Consider the following 21,736-nt stretch of genomic DNA (forward strand, 5'->3'; position numbering starts at 1 on the left):
TGGGACTCGATAACTTAGCCTTCGGCAGACTTCGGACGTCTTCGGAAGACTTCGGACTTCTTCGGGAATCTTCCGAAATGATCGTGTCGTCTTCAAAAATCCCAGCACTCCCAGGATAAAAATATCACGCTTATATCTCAGAAAAAGTTGGCAGGTATATCAACGGTAATAACTTATAAGCGTACTAACTTTTGTGGTAAAAAAAGTACAATGAAGCTTTCCGGGCTGTCTATTTTTAGAGGATAGGCGAGAAAACTTAAAATTAAATGTCGTCCTCCTCCTCGAATCTTAAGCTCTCTACATGTAATTATCTTCAAAGGAAAACTGATTAGCCATTATAAAAACCAAGTTTTTGTTCTTCTTCCCCTTCACTTCTCGTCCCCAGCACTCTCATAATTCCTCTCTTCTTTTTCCTTCTGAAGTGTGATTTTTGAACGACCTAAAACTTGTCAGGTTTTCCCTCTTTCACCAGCACATTTATCTTCAGTGTGCACAAAGCTAAACTGCAGATTATCCGGCCACTTAACTTGCATCTCGTTGATGAAGGAAAGCTATATTGTGTTAAGCCTCGTTTTTTCAAAGCCTTCTGAAACGTGTAAGTAAAGTAGCCGGGTATTCTGCAATTACTCCGTTCATAAAATGCGGCTTTGAGAAGCTTTTAGAAAGATGTCCGCTTCTGTCAGTTAAAAAAAAGAGAATGACAGAAAAAAGGGGACCAAGGGACCAACAAAAAGGTGGTTTCTGTTCATGTGTAATTCGTTCTATAAAAACAGTGTACAAAGCGTGACAAGTGCCGAAAGCTTTTCTGAATAGTTTCCATGCATGATCGCTCCTTTCGTAGGTGTGGCACAGTGAAAGAAAAGAGTCGTTCGTTCCGTGGCTTTGCGTGACCAGCTGCGTGACAGCAAGTTCGAAGAAAGCGATGGCGTACACTTGGACAGTAGTGGTAGCTGGTATTTCGTTTCTCGTTTACTTCACCAAGCTTCCTTTTTCTCTGGTACCAGTTCTTTTATTTGGGGCGCTTTTGGCTTCAGGAGGAAAGTCTTTTCCTAGGATTTTCTTTCGAACATTTTTTCGTGATTTAAGGTACGGTACAAGTGTAATCAAAACTCTTTCATTGCCTTTTGTATTCGTTTAACAAGGGCAGCATTTAGCAAACATTGAGATCAGTTATGGCTTTCTAGGCTTTGTATAGCTGTGCAGGATGGCCGTAGCCGGGAGTCATAGTATACAAGAGTTAAGTTACTAATCCGGCAAGGAGCAAGGCACCCTAAAGGTTAAAGCACCTTCGGAACTACAGTACTAGTGCGGCTGACCTTTGCAGCGTGTTTGTTTATTTATAAGACTACAGGTCAGAATAGTAACATTTCGCTATTTCGCCTCTTCCAGGTTATATACTGTTCTCTTGCGTGTCGGTCCTAAATATAGCAGATTGAATTGTGTGATTGATTGCAATTTCGGACGCACAAAATTCATGCACAAAGTACACAAGTTGTTTGTTTGTTGTGAGTTATTTGTTTAGTTGCTGCCGTTGTTGCATTGCGGCGTAGCGCTCGTTTTCAGGCCTCCTCCAACAACGTTCAGATCAAGATGGCGTTGCACTGAAGGTCGAATATGCTAAAGATGACAGAGATTTCCTCTATTTTTCACCAAATCAGTCCTTGTGCATTTTAAAATACCCGGCCACTTATATGCCTCTAGTTGAATAAGAAAAGCTGCATATTGTGTACCAGCGATCGACAAAAAAGAAACTATTTGTAAAAAACTGAATCTATGCAGACGACGCTGTGGTTAAATGGGAGGATACAAAACCCGTTGAGGGGGGAGGCTAGCAAAGTAATAAAAGCGATTGTTGCTCCCTGCTGCGAAGCCAAATGCCGAGCACGGCGTAGCCTAGTGTTAAATTTTCAGCCGTGCTGGGCAGGTTTTTGTTGAAAGGCCAGACGAATTACAACCCTAGCCCTCCAGGCTGGGGATGGGCCGATGGGTTAATGTCCCATCCCAGTAAAAAAATAAATCATTACTGAAAGAGGACATACGTCTCAAGATAGCAGGAGAAGTGTGGAGAACTTATGGTTAACAGAGCGCGAAGAGGTGAGAAAAGTAGGAAGGTAGGCTGCACATCCTGAGGGAATGGCAGGATTCCCTAATAAAGTAAACTATGAAATGTCCTATTGCTTCCTAGAACTCACTGACCTATTCAAGAAATAGCTACAATCAGGGACAAAAGTAGTTGACACACTTGTTTAAAACGGGTGCTTTTAACAAACATTTCATTCATTTATTATTTCATTCCTTTTAAACGCCGTAAATCCCCCGACCCCCCGAATCAAGGTTGTCTGAAGTAAAAAAAAGACTTGAGGGTCCAAAATTCAACATTGATTTTGGGGGAAAGGGGTTGGGGTAGACAGGGGAAGGGGATAGGTATATCCACTATGCAAAAAGGGTCCATTTTACGGAAGTGTGTCAACACTTTTGTCCCTCATTGTAGCTTAATATCAGGTCAGTAATTGTCCTATTCTCCGGTCATTACAATTTTGTCTTCAAATTCTACACTTCGTAACACTCTCTTACTCTTTGCCAATTGGGCCGCCGCGCGTTAGGAAACATTTAGGACTCTTGGGCTGCCACACATCCAGTAAGCGGTCCATTGGGATTCAAAACATGGCTGTCAGTGCGCTGCCTGTTTGAAATCTGGAGCTTTGATTTTGTGATTCGAGACCCCTTTGGTGAGGCTTTTTCCTCTAATTTTAGCTACTTGACTTGTTCTAGAAGTTAAAGCTCCACCTGCAGGGAAACTTTTTCATCCAATGATGGAAAGGAGGCTTCGGGGCAGGTGCAATATAGAACCGGTTCAAAAGATTTTTTTAGCGCAATGATAGCGAGTGTTGCTACTGTCAAGCCGAATGCTAAATATGGCGAAATTAGAGTTTAGCTTAGCGTGTTACTGGATTGACACTAATAAAGGACTATCGCTGAAAGCGTCATCTTCTTATCCCCCAACGATGGCCAATCTACCTTGTTATCAACGCAGATCATTAATCCAAATTTGCATGTAACTCACCCCCACCGACGTAGCACCACAAATCCTTTATTTCCATTTACCTCTGTTTTCAATGTTACGTTGTCTAGAGGTATCATACCACGAAGTACATTTATGTGTGTCCTGCAATGCATGGTTTTTCTTTCTCTTCTTTTGTCACAAAGGGAGATAGAAAACCCTTTACTGTTATTCCATCTATTGGTGTATACCATATTTGTCGCCGTCTTCATTAATTTACTTTTAGACTAATGGGCATGTATTCGCGGGCGTTTAATGAAAATTTGCCTGAGTTAAACTTGGGACATTTCTGGCCAGGAAGTCTTTCTTATGACCAGGGCTGCACCAGGAGGGTACCAGGGTGTTTATAGCTTCCCTATTGAAGTCAGGCCATCACACTACTTTACGCTGTTAATACCGATGGAGTGTTCTGCACCCTACCTAACCCTCCCTTTGGTAAGTGTGTTCAATTTCCACCGGTTAGCAGTGTGACAGTGCCTGGTTGGGGTTTTACCATGGTTACGTCTCGGCAGTTCTTGGCTTCACCAACCGCTCACATACCTTTCCTCACGCTCACCTTTGTCGGTGGGTCTCACCCTTGCTTTGAGCGCTCAGTTAGCCATTTTTTTCAAGGGTGACTAAATAATTATTAATACATACTTGACTCGTGGGTACACACAATCTCATGTTAGAAAGAAACCTATATTAAGCAGTCACCCACGGGAACCACTCTAGTACAAACGTAGTACAGTTGTTCGCAAAATACAAGTTTGTTTAACTAAAACCATGGGAAGAAACGCGAGGGACTTTCCAAGGTTTGTGTCCACGCAATGGAAATATTTTGCAGCGGTCCTTGATAATCAAATTATTTATCTAATATTAAATTTCTTTTTCCTTCGTGAAGGGCAGTTTACCTGGCTACCCCCTTGGTCATGAGTTTATTAAAACATCAAAGGAACAATGAAACAATAGCAGATATTTTTCGCCAAACAGTGTCCAAGCATCCTCAAAAGACAGCCTTCTTCTTTGAACAGAAAACATGGAAATTCCAAGAAGTGGAAGATTTTGCCAACAGAATTGCAAATTACTTCAAATCACAAGGGTATAAGAAGGGAGACAAAGTGGCTTTACTTCTGGAATCGTGCCCTGAATTTGTTTGTATATGGCTAGGGTTATCCAAACTTGGTGTGATCACCGCACTCATCAACACCAACCTCAAACGTGATTCGCTGTGGCATTGTGTATCTGCTGTAGAGGTCAAAGCTATTATCTTTGGAACTGACTTTTCAGGTACTGTACGTCCCAGCTACCCACCTTTTTACTTAATAATTTTTAAAGGCCTTCTTGGGATGAAGGGGAAGAAGAGATGGAGTTTCGTTGCTGATATCATCTACCGATCACTTTGGCTGTATAAGTCCCCCGCATGCAGCAGTCACGCAGTTCAAACGTGAGCAATTTTGCAGTTCCGTTGATGTTAAATTTACTGCAGGGCATATCCTGCAACTACACAAGAGGAAACATTCCCACGCTCGCTCCCGGGTGTAGGTCATCATAAGCAAGAAGGTACTTCATCCTTCCTTTATCAGAAAAAGACCCTCCTTTTGATATTTTGCACCTCAGCAATTCTTCCCCGGAATTGGCATATTAAATAATAACTCGTAACTACATAGACAGATACGTCTATTTCATTAAAACTAGTGTAAAACATAATATGCTTTACTTAAGCCCTCATAATAAAGGGATGTAAGTTTTGTTATTGTTTTTACTACTGTAACACAATTCACTCTTGACAATCTGTAACATGTAGGTGCAGTGAATGACATTCATGACCGGGTGCCAAAAACTACACACATGTATTACTTTGGACCTGCACCTTGCTCAGTGACCACAGCTTTAAGCTTGATGAAGGAATTGAAAAGAAGTTCTCTGAAACCACCAGACACTGATCACACAAAGTCGTTTAATGGTAGGTTTATAGTGTGTATACACATGTGTAAAATTTTGAAGCTTAACTCTCGGACAACACATGCAGAATCCCTGAGAAATTCCAGTGGAATCCAACAGGGATTGCAAGTAGCCTGGAATTCTACAGTGGTTCCCTGACAATGCTGAATACTGCCACAATTTGGATTTCCAGAACCCAGACATGACTGCTTAAATTAATCAGATTCTCACCAAAACCTGTAATTCCAAGATGTGCTTATTTGGAAGGTAGAATCGATCCTGGACCTGGAAGTTTGTTATATTTTGCGTTGTGCATATGCCAAAGGCCAAAGACGAAGGCTGCAACATATACAGGTCATCCACAGAGGCAGGGCATAGGATGATTTTTTAGAAATTTATTCCTGTCAATAGTTGTTTTTTTTTTGTAAACAAACTGGTGTTCCGCAGTTGGGTTTCCCAAATGTTCAGTTGGTACAATAGTTATCTTTCCTGGATCTTGTCTGATTTTCTATTTTTCAATGCATTTATCACTGGTACATGGGTTCAGCGCTCATTTTTTGTCCTGCATCAATACCATAAATTTTGTAAGTTCCTATAAGCTTGTATTTCTGGATGTAAAGGAAAATATCAAGAGGTATATATTTATTAAGAAAGGTGGAATACTGTGATTTTTTGTTGTAGACGTACTGATGTATATCTACACATCAGGAACGACTGGGCATCCAAAGCCAGCAGTTATAACTAACAAGAGGTAAGCAATGTTTGAGAGATCACAGACCTTTCACCTGATTGAAGTCGATAAACTGACTGACATGGACAATAATTTGTTTAAGGGAACTGTTTATCTTCATCATAATTACTAACTATGGCAGTTACTCACCCGCTACCGCGGGCAAAAGAATTTGGCAGGCCAGGGTGTTTATCACTCGTCTTGAAACCATTACCTTTATATTTGAAAACAAAATTGTGATGGTGTTTCGTTATTGCTATCTTGGGGCCATCTTAAGCTACCATTTCGCCTGGCACTTTAATAGGGGCAAAGTAACTAACTTGATATCTAGTTTGAAGTCTGACCCCGTTTCTGCATTCTGCAGCTTCCACTTTGGTATTCAACTGTTGTTTTTCGTCTCTTAGATTTTTCTCTTTTTCCTGCGTTTACGCTATGTACTGCGTGGCCCCCGAAGACGTCATTTATTGCACTTTGCCATTGTACCACGGTGTTGGAGTGATGATGACTGTGGGATGTTGCCTTACGAGAGGAAACACTGTGGCACTGAGGCGAAAGTTCTCTGCCAGTAGATTTTGGGATGACTGTGTGGAAACAAAAGCAACTGTAGGTGCATGTCAAATCTGTTAACGATGTTCTTCTTTCAAACTTAGCTTTATACGTCTATTTTAAATTTGTAAATATCAGCCATAACTTAGTAAAAAAGTGAAAATGTTAAATGTTAGCGGGTCTTTTAGAAATGTCCAGAGCGTCTCAAAACTCCAGGCACCATGCCTTGTCTACCACGTCCAGCTTAAGTTCCTCAAAGCGCTGCGTTTTTCATCTGGAAAGCTTGTACCAGTCTCCCCGCAAAAAGGAAGAAATGATGGGCTCTTTATTACTGATATTGTGCTCGTTTAGTTTACGTTTTCCTCATTTCTCTCAAAGCCTAGTGTTACCCGTATATAGGTAGTCTGCTTCACAGCCGTTCTTTGTGTCTTCACGCAAAGAACGGCTGTGCAGCAGACTAATATGTAGGAGGACACGTTTGCTATTAACCTAGCAAGTCTTGTTTTTCTTTCAAATTCAGATTTAGATTTAGAACACTCTAACCGCATTGACGTAGTAAGGCCAACACAACTTGGGTTGGTCTCAAATTTAATTGCCGCATGTAGGCACACACCAGAAGTTTACACTGCCAGAAATTGAACGTTTCTTGTTCTCACCTTGACAGGTAGTTCAATACATTGGTGAAATTTGTCGTTATCTTTTGGCCCAACCTTATCGTCCTTCCGAGAGGCAGCATTCGGTGCGACTTGCCGTCGGGAACGGACTCCGTCCTCAGCTATGGAAAGAGTTCCAGTCACGCTTTGGGATCAAACAGATCGGAGAAAACTATGGTTCAACGGAGGGAAATATTGGTTTTCTCAATATTGACAACACACCAGGGGCTTGTGGATTTGTTTCTGTTATCGCACCAGCATTGATGACTACAAAGTTCATCAAAGTTGACACTGCAACTGGAGATTTACTCAGGGGTGAAAATGATTTGGCCGTCCTAGCAGGTCCTGGAGAACCCGGGCTTGCTGTTGGAAAGATTGTAAAAGGTACCAGTAATCTGTTCGTTTAGCGAATCGTACTCAATATCACGAAACAACGGTTTCATGGAAAAGCATTGTGTTGTGCAAAAATTATTTCTTTCAAAGCTGTCAAAGTTGGGAACGACGTTAACTTTTTACTTGCTTCTGGAGCATTTCTTTCTCTGGGCCCATCCACAGTGAAAAAATCTTTTAAATTACGCAGTGTGACATTGTTATTCGAAGGTAGACATTCCTTTACTGCCATTGGATAGCTTATCTCCACTAACAAATATATACGCTTACTCGAGCTTCAACATTTCGAGAATAACAGTGCTGTGACTGCCATGACTGCAGCCTGACGAAACAGCCTGCCACTCTTAGCGACGCCACTGCTGATTTCCCCGCTAAATGACTTCCGAAGAAGGAGCTCAGAAATTCCATACTGATGACTTGTCACTACCCAGACCTAAGTGCTTTTGATTGGATGAAGCAAATATCATCCAATCAAAAGCACTCTCCAGATTTGGGAAGTGACACGTCATCAGTATGGAGTTTCTGAGCTCGTTCCTCAGACGTCATTTCACAGGGAAACCAGCGACGTAAAATGTCGACTATTTTCTCTGGCTGCCTTGATTAGGGCTAGGAGTTTATTAGGACTGGAAAAGGATTCACATGGTGTCTACATAACATGATACCGCCTAACACTCTTAACGTTTTCCCAATTCGATTCTCAATAGTTCTCCCCTTTCATGGATATGTTAACCAGGAGGAAACATCCAAAAAGATTGGCCATGACATTCTAGAGAAAGGAAACTCCTATTTTCTTAGTGGCGATCTGCTCGTCAAAGATGAGTATGGCTATGTGTACTTCTATGATCGCATTGGAGATACGTTCCGCTGGAGAGGTGAAAATGTGTCCACTGCTGAAGTGGAGGCAACAATGAGCAAGATACTTGGTCTCCGGGATGTTGTTGTGTATGGAGTTCGAGTTCCAGGTACTGAAGGAAAGGCAGGAATGGCTGCAGTTGTTGATTCAGAAAGCAAGATTGATCTGAGTAGACTTGTCCAAGGTCTAAATGAGCAATTGCCACATTACGCTCATCCTCGTTTCTTGAGGATTGTTGACAGTGTTGCCACTACAGGAACATTTAAGTTCCAGAAAAACAAGTTGAGAGAAGAAGGATTTGATGTTAGAAAAATACAGGATAAACTACTGTATTATGACGTGAAAGAAGGGCAATATCTCTCGTTACACGAGGACACGTTTGGTAAAATCAACCAGGGTAAAATCAGAATTTAGCGTTTCATTCTCCCTCACCTAATTCGTTCGAGTGAAAAATATTTTCCTTCTTGTTCGGACGACACAAGAGAAGCAGCGACAAAAGACAACTAGAGAAAATACTGTTTGGGTAGCGCCTCATAGGCGCGAGTAGACCTGAAACCTGAAATAAATATTCCAGTACAGATGCCCTCCTTGTATACTGTGTAAACGATCGAACAGTAGTTCGTAATTAGAAAGTGTAAGAACGAATTCTTGACAAAAGATACAAAGAAAATAACGCATACTTGCTATGCCCTCAAACGAAGGAAAATTCATTTCACTGTTGTAATATAGTTTCTTTTTCCTGGAATCAGATTTAACGTAAGATTATTATAGGATAAACAAATACATTCAGTATGGTGCGAAAGAAAGACACTAACTTTAATAAACTATTGTTAAAATTCTCGCTGAGCTTGACCTTGTTTTGATACAAACCTCCTTTCCTTTTTTAACATAAGAACACCATGAAGAAAATAAGCTGGAAGGGCTGTATCGAAAAAAGTCAACTCAAGGCTCGTTTTCACCTACAATGGCAAAATAGGCCATTATTCTACTACGTAACCCTAGGACGTCTAATACCCCTGACGCAAAACAACTACTTTCCATTTTTTTTTTTGCACGACGACGACGTGAAAATGCCTCATTGCACGTTTTATGGACAATATTGTCTTTCCCTTTCTGAACTTGGATATGATTCTCAGGTAGTCAACGGAAATAATAGCGATCAAAATTGAAAGAACCCGAATTCACTTTCGATGCCGTTGCTGTCATCGGATCTTGAAAGCCTGTGGCAGGCGTCGAGGGGAGGGGAAAGGAGGAAAAAGGGACGGAGATTGTGGGATTTTCTCCTCCAGTCCCCATCCCCTTTTATTGCACCTACCACGCAGGCTAGATCTTAAGGTCCCTATAAAAATTACAGGCACTATTCAGGCCTTCGTCCCATTGAGAATATATTACAATTTTTAACATAATGTATTGATTGTCTTGGCAGGCAAATGCATGGTTTACTGTCTACAAATGAAAAAGATTGACAGCTGTCTCAGAGACAGCTATTGCAGGCATATTTTAAATTGGAATGTCAGTGTTTGTTTTACTTTTCAAGGAAAGAAGCGATCTAGTGATATTCTGAAGAAAATTGACTGAAAAAGGTAAATACTACATTGGTGAACGTTACCTGTTCAATTTATCTTTGTCTCTCAAATGAACTTATAGCCTGATTTTTTCTTCTCGTTAGTAAAACTGAAAGACGCTCGTTATTACTAGAAAAAGAATATACATGTGGGGCGACGGCAAAAGCATACTTACCCACCATTTAACTTACACACTGGTAAGAGAATTATAATGGCATAAGTCATATGTTATGGCAGTAACGTATATGATTTTGGCGTTAGCCGGCCGCGTTAGGTGGGTTGCGTTTTGGCAACTACATAACATTCACTACTTCTGAGGTAGTGATTATTTGCAATTGAACCGCGGAAGGATTTATCCTGTAAAAAGACCGTTGCAGTTATCTACCACAAACTAAGAAAGCAAAAAAATTACCTGAACGTGTTAGTAGATATACTGAACTTCCGTAGCTACAATATTTACATATCAAAGGACTAACTTTCCGATAATTGGAGGGAGCGGCTGAAAAACCAGATAGGGAGGCATGATCAATGCAAGAAAAACTGATAAAAAGATAAGGAGGGGGGGGGCGGGAGTAAAAACATTTACTAGACGGTGGGGGCTGGAGTGGAAGTTTAATTTTTTTTGACATGCTGGCATATGTGTGTTGGGGTAACATGGAGTGACACCAGGACTTCTCATTGTAACGTATTTAAAGCACAAAAAAATCCAAATATATAAAAACATTAACCAGTCGTATTGACAACAGCGACTGTAGAGGTGAGTCTAGTGAAGCAATTGGAATGGAATAAGCATGGATAATATCCAAGGAATAAGTCAGAAATAAGTTGACGAACTACTTGAAGCAGCATGTTAGGCTTTGATCACATTATACCGAATAGGTTCTGTGACGGCACGAAAAGCATATCGGATATGGATTCAGTTCACACTTGAAAAACGGTGAATTTTCGGCGCCATTTCTGCAACGGAGGGAAGTTGCGCCGCGCCGCGCCGAATTCTAACGTGGAGAATCACATATCGGATGAGCTCATGAGGTAAGAAAAATTGGCTATTTATGCATCCGAGAAATTGTGGTAGTGACTTGAAGTCACGTCACCGTACGTCAGACCAGGGCAACCCTTTAACCTTTATCCGCCTTGCGTAAGACCGCCCGCCAGCCGCCTGCCCAAACGTCCGCACCACAGGCATGCCCATATAAAATAACTCAATCAACAGGTTTGGCAACCCAAATGTAACTCGAGATTTTTTGGGCGGGAAATTGCAAGGCCAACCGCGTCTTGTCAGGACAACTCGGATGAATATTAATCGGATTAATATTAATCCTAATGATTATTATAATCCAGTAATAGATTATTATAATCCAGTGATAGATTATTATAATCAGTAATAGATTATTATAATCCATTACTGAGGTTTGAGCCGTGCCTTGATCAATTAGGATTACTATTAATCTTATGTAGGATTAATATTAATCAGATTAATATTAATCCTAATATTAGATCCAGTAATAGATTATTATAATCCATAACTGAGCTTTGAGCCGTACCTTAAACGATTAAGATTAATATTAATCTGATAAATATAATCCCACATAGCTCAAATTTGTACAAGTCTCTCAATAAAGAAAATATTCTATTCTAACCACGACGAATTTGGTACTTGTGCTAGTAGTTTTTTGAACAAAACTCTTAATTACATTCAGTCAATAACCGCACTCCTTATTATACGTTATTACATTTTAGTAGGAGAAGTCGGCATTTGTCTCAGCTCTGCTGGTAATACAGTTGCAACTGAATTTTTTGCAGGGCCATGAAGATTTTTAACGTAGAATAGAATAAAGATCTTAAGTAATAAAAAAAATAACAAAGTGAAAGGGATGTCAGTGCGCACATCATCAAAGGAAATCCTTGAATCTTTTCAGTTATTTCTAAAAGACTCAGTCTTTCTGAGTTTGATCCATAGAGATAGTTATTTCCCAAGGAGCATTTCATGATTTGGACCGTCTGCGTATAAGCTGGACTTAAAGTAGGAGTTTGTGTTAGAGGACTGGGTTTCAGGATTGGTGTCATAGAAGGAGCCATTGTTGTTGATGGGTTAGCTGGTGGCATCCACGAAGGCGTATGATTGACTGAAGTGTTGGCACCAATTTCTGCTGGACGGAAGAACTCTAGAGTTATGTTGGCAAGTGACCTTGCAGAAAACAAATCCTGTGTGCATTGATAACGATACTTTATACATGCCTTGTCATTCACTTGAACAAGAATGTCGCCATCTCTAATCTGGGAGAATGATGCCGACTGTTCGACAGCTTCAACAATCCAGCCTCCTCCAATTATTGTTTCCGGTGCTGCACTCACCCGGATTATAATAGAGATTAATATTAATCCGGATGATTATTATTAATAATAATCTAATCCTTCCAGTTTTTGCCGTGCCTTAATCTATTACTGGATTATAATAATCTATTGCTGGATTATAATAATCTATTACTGGATTATAATAATCTATTACCGGATTATAATAACCATATTATAATCTATTATTATTATAATCCACGGATTAATATTAATCCGAGTTGTCCTGTCTTGTGAAGCAAAGACAAAGACAAAATGAAAAGCGGAAATTGTTTCTATATCCGTGTTGTCTAAAGTATTTTAAGCTTAGATTAATTGTCATGTCCACAAATTGAATTTGGAATATTGAGAAAGAGAAAGACAGAAAAAACGAGAAAGAAGGCGACAGGCTAGCGGAGCTCAACGAGAAAATGAGCGCCAGAGAGCTAGAGCGAGAGACAAAAAACAAAGGAGACGAATTTCGCTAGAAGAACAGCATGAAAATTTTATACCGGAGGTGAGAAAATGAGAAATGCTAGCAGGCAGGGAGGCGGAAATGAGCAGCAATAGAAAAAAAAAAAAAAAAGGAACAGAAACACAAACAACAAAACTTTTTGTGAGCACAACGACATTTTTCCATAAAACGTGTAACTAGTCAGTTTCAAGTTACAACAACAACGGCAAAAAAAAGAGGAAAAAAAAGTGCGCTGCAGGTGCATAGTTGTTGTTTTTTGCTAATTAGACCTATTTTCTTCCGTTCTCGTTGCCGTCGCCGTTTAGTTCGAGTAAATTATAGGTTATTATAAAAAAAAAAAAATCGAAAGCTCAGCTTTTAGCCCTTGCTAAATCTATTGTGAAGTATTACTATGCCGGCCGGATAGCTCTCGTGTCGTCACGAAAAGCTATTCGGTTTAGTTTAAACATAGATTTTAATAGATATCAAGGTCAGTGGAGGTAAATCCGCACTAGTATGACGAGTTTTTTCTCTTCTTCGAACCTCTTCTCTTCTCCTCGTTCCCCTTCCTTTCAAAAGTCGGAAATGAGATATTTTTCGGGCTGGTGGACCCCAAAAAGTCACATCCGTTTGGCTTTCCTAAAGTCAAATGTTAAATATTCAGTGGCTTCGTTTTAGATATATATGTCCACTCGGACCTTATTGGAATTACAGGCGGCATATGCCGATATATATTTCTGTCCTCAAGCACGTTTTTTCTCCTTCACTAGCGAGTTTTTCTTTGATGTTAAACTGCAAAACTGACGCGACAACATTATTTACATCTTGTTGAATAAGACAAGCTATATTGTGTTAGGTCAGGTCTCCTCCGACACATGTAAATAAAGTGGTCTGAAGTGCCGGGTATTCTGCATTTCCCCGTGAAAAAAAAAAAAAAAAAAGCAAAGATGTCTGCGTGTGTAGAAATACCAGAATCACTAAAAAAATAGCAGACCGGGGAAACAATAGAAGATTGTTTTAAACTGTTCATGTATAATTGGTTCTATACTAGGCGTGACAAGTCACCGAGGACAAGTGTTTTGAATACTTTGCTGAATAGTTTCCATGCATGATCGCTCTTTTTCCTAGGTGCGGCACATTTGCTTGACCAGTTTGGCGTGACAGCAAGTTCGACTGAAAGCAATGGCGTTCACTTGGGCAGTAGTGGTAGCTGGTATACCGTTTCTTGCTTACTTCACCAAGCTTCCTTTATTTCTTGTACCAGTTCTTTTGTTTGGGGCGTTTTTGGCTTCAGGAGGAAAGTCCTTTCCCAGGATCTTCTTTCGAACATTTTTTCGTGATTTAAGGTATGTACCCTACATGACCTACATTGATTTGTACGGTAAGACTTTAAAAGTGTAATGAACATCCTCTTCATTTGCTTCATGGAAAGCCATAATTTGTAGACGCTGAGATCTTTTATGGCTTTCTTAGGCATGTAGAGCTTAATCAGATAGTCCAAAAATGGGTAAGATTTCGCTGAAATCACATACATTTATTATGCATACATGTTTTGACTCTATTCATGTCAAATGTCTGTGAAAAATTCATATCAACTGTCCGTGCAAATTTGAAATGGTCCAGCGCTCCAGCAAACTTGCAAACCCCCAAAAGGAAAAAATGTGAGATTCTGAATAGTGAGACTCACGACAAAGTCGTGAAACTTGGCAAGTTTGATCCAGTACTTTAAAGAAAGGTGGCCTGTAAGGAATATTAGTACCAGATGTACATTGCGTAACCGATCGCAGTTCCTGTGTGTTGTTCAATTTCAGCAAATTTTAAATTCAAATTTTACTCATTTAGCCATAAAGACAACACAATGAAATTTAAACCAGGGATAAAATTAATCCACAACAAAAGCACATTGACAAAGTTTTTGCACAAACGTACTGCTTCAAGAGCCTTCTCCTGCATGTAAAATTCTTCGCGTAGTAGTTGTTTCCAGTACTCCTCCAGCAGCTTTCCGTTCAAGATGGCCGCGTTGCACTTGCAAGAGGTGACACAGATTTCCTTTACTTCTTACCCAAGTTAGTGCTTTTCTATTGCCCCCTTTAGTTGCAGTTTCATAGTTATGGGCTTTCCTTTGATTTATTCCCTTCTAAACTAAACGCACATCAACTAAAATGTGCTCTACAGTCAAACGAACCCGAACACCTGAAATATTGTGGGAATGTTGAATGTGTCTAATATGACCAATCAAAACAGCGATCAGGACAGGCAAGCAGCAAAACTTGATTTAGTTTTCTTACGCTTCATGGGCTTTTTCCTTGCAACAAAATGACATTTCAGAAATATTTAGGTAGGGGTCATATGCTGAAGCAGAAGAACTAAACCACTCACAAAGCGTGGGAATGTGCATTGTGATTGGTTTATCCTTCTGCTTCCGACTCCAGCAATCTGGTTTTCATTGGATCATAAACGATGGAGTCATAAGCAGAGTCCGAAGAAAATGGAAATGTTCTGATTCTTCCGACCCTTACTCTGTTGTGCTCATGACTCTGCTTACGACTCTGATTTTTGATTTTCACAAGGTCATAAGTGCTCTTACAGCTCTGCACTTATGGCTCCAACTTTGACTTAGTTACAAGTGAAAACCAACCTTAAAACAATGCTAAAAAGAATATAGTTATGCTTTGAAATTTAAGCACCCTCATAAAAGCAATAATTTGCAGTTGAATTTTTCCGTAGCTTGCATGAACATTTCAAGCAACTTGTTTGGTCATGTGACTTTCCATAATTTTAGTAAAGCAAAAATGATGGTTTGCAGTTCAAATGGTGTTAAACTACCAAGATAGAATTCTGTAGAAATATCTCTGCTTCCGCTCATTATCATGAATGATAGTAACCAATATTATTGATTTCCCTTGCCAGAAAAGTTATTTTGTGAGCATTCATGATCATTTTAACTGCAAGTTGTTGGACCTATTGTTATTGCCTTTCTAAAACTGTAGAAAATCACATAATCAAACAGAAAGCTCGGAATGGTCATGCCAGCTATTTGAAAATTCAAATGCAAACAATAGTTTTTTAGGCTGCTATAACAGTTTAATGATTCTGGTAGTAAACATCCCCATCAAACTATCTTTAGTTTTCTTTCCAGTGGCTTTTAGATTAATTTTGTCACACAATGCTCCTCCCCATGATGATGCTTAAAACGGCTGTGAAAGAGACTTAATTATCTCATGATGTAACAAATCAATTATTTTGATAGGTTTATCTTCTTAGCTGCAAGCATTACCATAAAAATTAAGAAGCTCTTAAAGAATCAGAATACAATAGCAGAAGTTTTTGGACAAGTTGTGGCCAGACATCCTCAAAAGGCTGCCTTCATCTTTGGACAGAAAACATGGACATTTCAAGACGTCGAAGATTATTCCAACAGAGTTGCAAATTACTTCAAATCAGAAGGCTACAAAAAAGGAGACAAAGTGGCTCTATTTCTGGAATCATGCCCAGAATTTGTTTGTTTGTGGCTTGGGTTATCTAAACTTGGTGTAATAACTGCCCTTATCAACACCAACCTTAGACTTGATTCACTGTGCCATTGTATATCTATTGCAGATGCCAGGGCAATATTGTATGGATCTGACCTAGCAGGTAATAATTTGCTGAAGTAAATGCTCATGCAGTGCTTATCCTTATCCTATCCTTTGTTTTCTTAAATTCAAACCGAGGATAAAGTGAAACCACCATCTTAAACTTGTGCTCGTATCAGCAGTTATCAAAGGAGATTGAGGCCATTCTCAGGGAATTTTGAAGGCATAATATCGGATTTGTTTGGAAGGGTTTATACCACACCCCCCTTGGGGATGTCACGCTAACGATAGCTACATGTACACAGTCTGATTTAAGGTAGATATGTATTGCCTAGCTGCCAAACACAGGCTTTGTTTTATGAACACACATTATTTCCTGACCTTAGCAGGTTGCTATGGGGAAATTGCTCCTTCCCATTCATGGGAAAATTGTGTGAACCTGTGATAACAATGAGTTATTGGTTTCATAAACTGTGTTCGTCAGGTCATCCCACTGATTAAAAAATGCTGAGGTTTTTGGTTCAAATTTTGTTGAAGGCCAGTATTTTTCTCAGGCTTCTTTTTTCAGTTCCTTGAATTGCGTCAATCATTTGGCATATGGGTAACAAAGGTGGCAAATTAAAGAAACAATTAGAGAACTCAAACCTCCCACCAGCGTAATCCAGGGCCAAATCCCAGTGCCAACTTCATTTGTAGTTTTCTTTTATTTGTTTTCTTTCTTGCTTTCTTCTGGACTGAGTTTTCCCCTCTTCTCAAAAATCAACATTTCTAAATTTTAATGCAACAATGGTTAAAAGTAGAGAAAGAACCACCAAGTGGATTATTTTGCCACCATTCATTACATATTATGTCCATTTTAGGTTTGCTGTTCTGGTGAATTTTTTTTGTTAGTATGGAGAGTTAACATGCTATCAAAATTGTAAGATTCTAGGCTTAAGGGTTCAAGTTCACTCTTGTATTGCAATAGCATCTTCATATGTTAGTACATTCCTACGATGGTGATACTTTGTGCCTTAGTACTGCAATAGCTTTGTTGTACATTAGTATGTTCATACGCTGGTAATACTAAGAAAGACTACTTTCTATAATGCTTCCCAGCAGAATAGATAAGAACCATCGAGCTGACATTTTTGCACATTTACCTTATAATAATATTTTTGTTTCAGTTGATATAAAACTAGCAAAATTTAATACCTTGTTCAGGCTCATTTAGTCAAAATTGCGGTGTCTTCAAACCTAAAAATGGGCATGGTATAATTCATTATAATAATGAATTAGTCTTATATTGTCCAGTTGCAGTGAAGGACATTCGCAATCGGATGCCTGAAAAAATGCAGTTCTACTGCTTAGGAGGTGTTTCTTCCTTGGATGACTCACCAGTCAGCTTGATCAAAGAACTAGAAACATTTCAACCAAAACCACCTGATGTTAATCCCCAAAACTCAACTACAAGTAAAGGCAAGTGTTTTTGTAACAAGCAAAATACGTGATTCTTATATAAGATCAACAAAATGATAATGAGTAGTTCCAGAAAATATCCATATCCCCCACAGAGGGCACTTTTGCTTTAGCCTTCCCACTTCCCTGGAAAAGGGGTACTTGTCAGACCCTCCCCCCACCCCCTGGAATTTCCGTAATTTTCCAACTTGGTTAGGCACCCCCTGGAAAGAATAATTATGTCAAAAATGCTGTTGCCCTATACTATAATGCAAAAGTTAATTGTTTTTGCAATGAAGAGAGAAAAAATCCTTTTATTCATGTTAGTACAGTGTCTAATAATCTCAATTTTGCCCTGTTAAGGTTTTTTGTTATTAATTAAAAGTAAGTCACTGAGAAACATGGAGGTCGATACCTTACACATAAGAAAATGATGCCCTCTGTAACTTAACACCGAGTGGACTTCAATTGCTTCCTTTCAGTTAACAAGAATCACTTCTTGAATTTTACCAGGGCCACTTTTGTCTTGGCAACCCACGTGGAAGGGTGGTTTTCATCAACAAGTTTGTCGAGCGACACTAAAATCTTTATTATTGCAAATATTCTTTAGAGATGAAAACAAGGTGTAATGAATAATGCGAAAAGAGAAAATGTTAGGGAATCCCCCATTTTGAACAGTTGAGAGTTTTCGCATGTCACTAACGTAAATATTGCATGACAAAGGTTATGTGAAACAGTGTTTTTTGGTTTTTTATTAGTTAAAGCAGTGATAGACTTTCTTGTAATGAGTCTTAATTATTTGTCGGCCAATATTTGACGAAGTTTCCTGTAGCGAGTGTGAATTGTAAGGTATTGAAATGCATGAACAAAGCTTGAAAGGCACAAACAAAGTTTCGCGCATGCAAGTTTAATAAGATAAGATTTTTGTTTTGTCGTAGTGAACACAGTTCAACAGCGACTAAGCTTTGTCATCGTTAGGATGAATACTGTAAAACACACAGGGATCTCATTTATTGATAAGTAGCAAATATAGTCGCATTAACCATTCTGTTCCAAAACTAATCGAATTAATATTTGGCCCTAAGCCAATTTAATGAATAATTAATTTTCTTTGAATTATTTCAATATACTTCTAAATCAGAAAGGTAAACAATTATGTCCAGTAAAGGTGAGGCTATAAAAACGCTCTAGCAATGGTTTAATGCAAATAAGGAAAGAGGAAAGGGCAAGGGAAGGAGGAGGGAAAAAGTAATTTGTTCGCATGGCGAGTGTGTTAGAACGAATGACTGCGTTGCAGCAAAGGTCACATGTAATTAAAACTCCAGAACAATAGATGAGGGTTCAATACATTAACATGAGTCAAAACTCCCAATCCTAGGCTATCAAGTTACGCAGTTTTTCTCACCTGTTCAGATCGATTACATAATAATAAGATATTTCTTAACAACAAGAATCCAAAGTAGCTAAGAATACCAAGGAGAAAAACATAAAAATTCTACATCAACGTCTAATGAATAATGTGAAAAGACAAAATGTTAGGGAATCCCGCATTTTTGAACAGTTGAGAATTTGCGCATCTCGCTAACGTAAATATTGCGTGACAAAAAGGTTATTTAAAAATATTTTGTTTTGTTGCTTCATAAGTCAAAGCAGTGATAGACTTCCTCCTAATGAGTTTTAATTGTTTGTCGGAAAATATTTGACGAAGTTTCCTGTAGGGAGTGATAATTGTAAGGTATTGAAACGCATAAACAAGGCTTGGCGCATGCAGGTTTAATAAGTTAAGATTTTTGCTTTGTCGTAGTGTACACAGTTCTACGTCGACCAAGCTTTGTCATCGCTAGGATGAATACTGTAACAATATTTTGCAATAGACAGGGATCTCATTTATTGATAAGTGGTAAATATAGTCGCATTAAAGCATTCCGTGTGCAAACTAATCGAATTAATATTTGGTTACAGTTGTTGCTCCCTACTTCAAATTTCTGAACCAGCGATAGATCTCAGCGAACACTCAAAAAAGTAACGAAATAGTAACGAAAAGTGACGAGCCGGCGATATATCTCAGTCAGCGATATATCCCTAACAATGTAACTTTGAAAACACAGAAACGCGTTGTATTTTATGACCGGTGCCAGCCTTCGGCTAGGCCCCGGTAAAAACATGTCAGAAGAAGGCCTAGAACGGGATCACATTACAGTGAATACCACAATCTGCACAATATATTGTGAAATACCGTTACAGCTAGATAACCAGAAGTTTATTTAATGAGCCAGTGACAACTATCTATTGTATAAGCCGTGAAAAAAAAAAACATTCAACTGAACTTTAATACAATGTCATCAATGAAAACAACAATTCTTGTTTTAAAAGACTGTTAACAGTAAATTAACCAATAGCTTGCTTGACAGAGAAGCTGTTAGTTTTTGATAACTCACCAGTCTTAGAGCCCCCCACCCACGCAGAAATTGTACCCCCCCCCTTTCCCTTTGGAATTTATGTTGCCCTTAGCTGGGGGGTATGTAAAATTTCTGGAACTACATATAATACATAACAATTGTAAAGGACACGTAGGACTCATTCCACATAGTCAGACCTTTATTATGAGGTCACAATTGGGGAATCACCAATGTACACAAACGTTAAAAAACACATGCCAAGTCTTAAATATCCTGTCATGTTTGATTTTATTTTACTGCTACACAGATTTTTCAGTTTACCTGTATTTTGTGTGTTTTCATGCAGTTGATTTTGTGTAATAAATATGCCTTTTTATTTTTATTATTTTGTGACAAAAATTAATACTTGAAATGTTTTATTTCCTATTAGATGCTTTAATGTATATCTACACTTCAGGAACAACTGGATATCCAAAGCCTGTTGTTATAACTCATCAAAAGTAAGCAATATACACTATATAATAGTGACGACACGACCCCCTCTGTCTCCTCCACCACCCTTGCTGCTGAAAAAACAATGTAAGAAATATAATAGTAATGATTAAGGAAACCACTAGTTAAGATCTGGAACTTTTGGCATGGGTCTTTTAAAAACTGTAAAAAATTCCTCAAAGCTGCAAATTTCTTTTCTAAAGGTGTCCGTCGTCTTGGTCATTGTGTTGTTGACAGGAGAGACTTGAGGGACATCAAATTTTTTAATGCACAAATCAGGCAGTTAAATAGAGTGTCAGTAAAACTTGAATTTAATACACATTAGGAATATGGTTAATCGTCTATGTGAAACCACCTCATGTAAGTGACGCCCTTATATGTTACATTAACTAGAACCCCCAGTAAATGACCACTTCTCATAAGTGACTACAACCACTTTTTTGCTTGATGGTTTTATCATTTCCCATGATATTACAACCTCTTGAAGCAACCACTTCCCCACTTTGTTCACATCATGTACTTCACTGCTCAGAGTATACAAAGAACTTTCAGTGACAAAGTGGAACTAAACTTGTAGGAACTTAGAATCGATTAAAAATTGCATGTAGTAAATGATCTTTCAAAAAGTATACCTGTCTGGACCTCTTTTGGAAGAGAGAAGAGACTCTCTGTTTGTTGATTCTTTTAAGCAACCACCTCCCATAATCAACTCACTAAATCTAGCCTTCTCATTTTGGGTAGTTACTCACAGGGGGTTGGACTATACAGTGTAGTCAAGTTTTTCCTTATACTTTACCGCCTCAACCTACATAGCATCTGTGACAAAATGTTGCTTATCTCGGTAAAATCACAGGAATTCAATGAACATATAGCAGCCATGTTACCAAGTTGTTTCAGTTATTTTTGTCTAGCCTGAGTACAGGTATTCATTCACTTATAGTCAGTTCTGCAAATATAAACTTCACTTTTTCTAAGCACAATATATACGTGGGTGTCTTTACAGCATCAACACAAAGAATCCTTTGTAAACATTTGTTTGTAAATTTTTATTATTAAATAGTTTTTTCTCAACTAGAATGGGATAATTATGTTGTGGTTCCATTTTCTCCCTGTTTAAATTTTATTTTTGTTCATTTTTGGGTATGTCAATGGGGGAGAATGAGTTTGAAATAAAACAATGTAGAACTTTAACCTCAGCTTGAGAAAACAGCCAAAATTTTGTGACGCTACCATTGGTTTCCCTGTGGAATTATATTTAAAGAAACAAGCAAAGAAATTCCTTACTGTTGATGCATCACTACCCATATCTGGGTAGTGCTTCTGATTG

General features: G+C 38.8%; 2 protein-coding genes across 2 annotated transcripts in view; both read left to right on the forward strand.

The window, feature by feature from the left end:
• Positions 1 to 922: 922 nt before the first annotated feature.
• LOC140938913 (long-chain fatty acid transport protein 4-like) lies at positions 923 to 8,649 on the forward strand. Its single transcript, XM_073388438.1, has 7 exons — positions 923 to 1,086; positions 3,945 to 4,330; positions 4,848 to 5,006; positions 5,666 to 5,735; positions 6,119 to 6,317; positions 6,925 to 7,303; positions 8,008 to 8,649. Exons 1-7 carry the CDS (start codon positions 923 to 925, stop codon positions 8,568 to 8,570), a joined length of 1,920 nt encoding a protein of 639 aa, XP_073244539.1. The 3' UTR covers positions 8,571 to 8,649.
• Positions 8,650 to 13,652: 5,003 nt separating this feature from the next.
• LOC140938933 (long-chain fatty acid transport protein 4-like) overlaps positions 13,653 to 21,736 on the forward strand; it is a 13,272-nt gene continuing 5,188 nt past the window's right edge. The window contains exons 1-4 of the mRNA XM_073388465.1: positions 13,653 to 13,852; positions 15,757 to 16,142; positions 17,375 to 17,539; positions 20,348 to 20,417. Of these exons, the coding sequence (XP_073244566.1) occupies positions 13,689 to 13,852; positions 15,757 to 16,142; positions 17,375 to 17,539; positions 20,348 to 20,417 (785 nt within the window). The 5' untranslated portion in view covers positions 13,653 to 13,688. The remainder of the gene's footprint in view (positions 13,853 to 15,756; positions 16,143 to 17,374; positions 17,540 to 20,347; positions 20,418 to 21,736) is intronic.

Source organism: Porites lutea, chromosome 5 (genome assembly GCF_958299795.1).
Source record: "Porites lutea chromosome 5, jaPorLute2.1, whole genome shotgun sequence".
Taxonomy (NCBI): Eukaryota; Metazoa; Cnidaria; class Anthozoa; order Scleractinia; family Poritidae; genus Porites; species Porites lutea.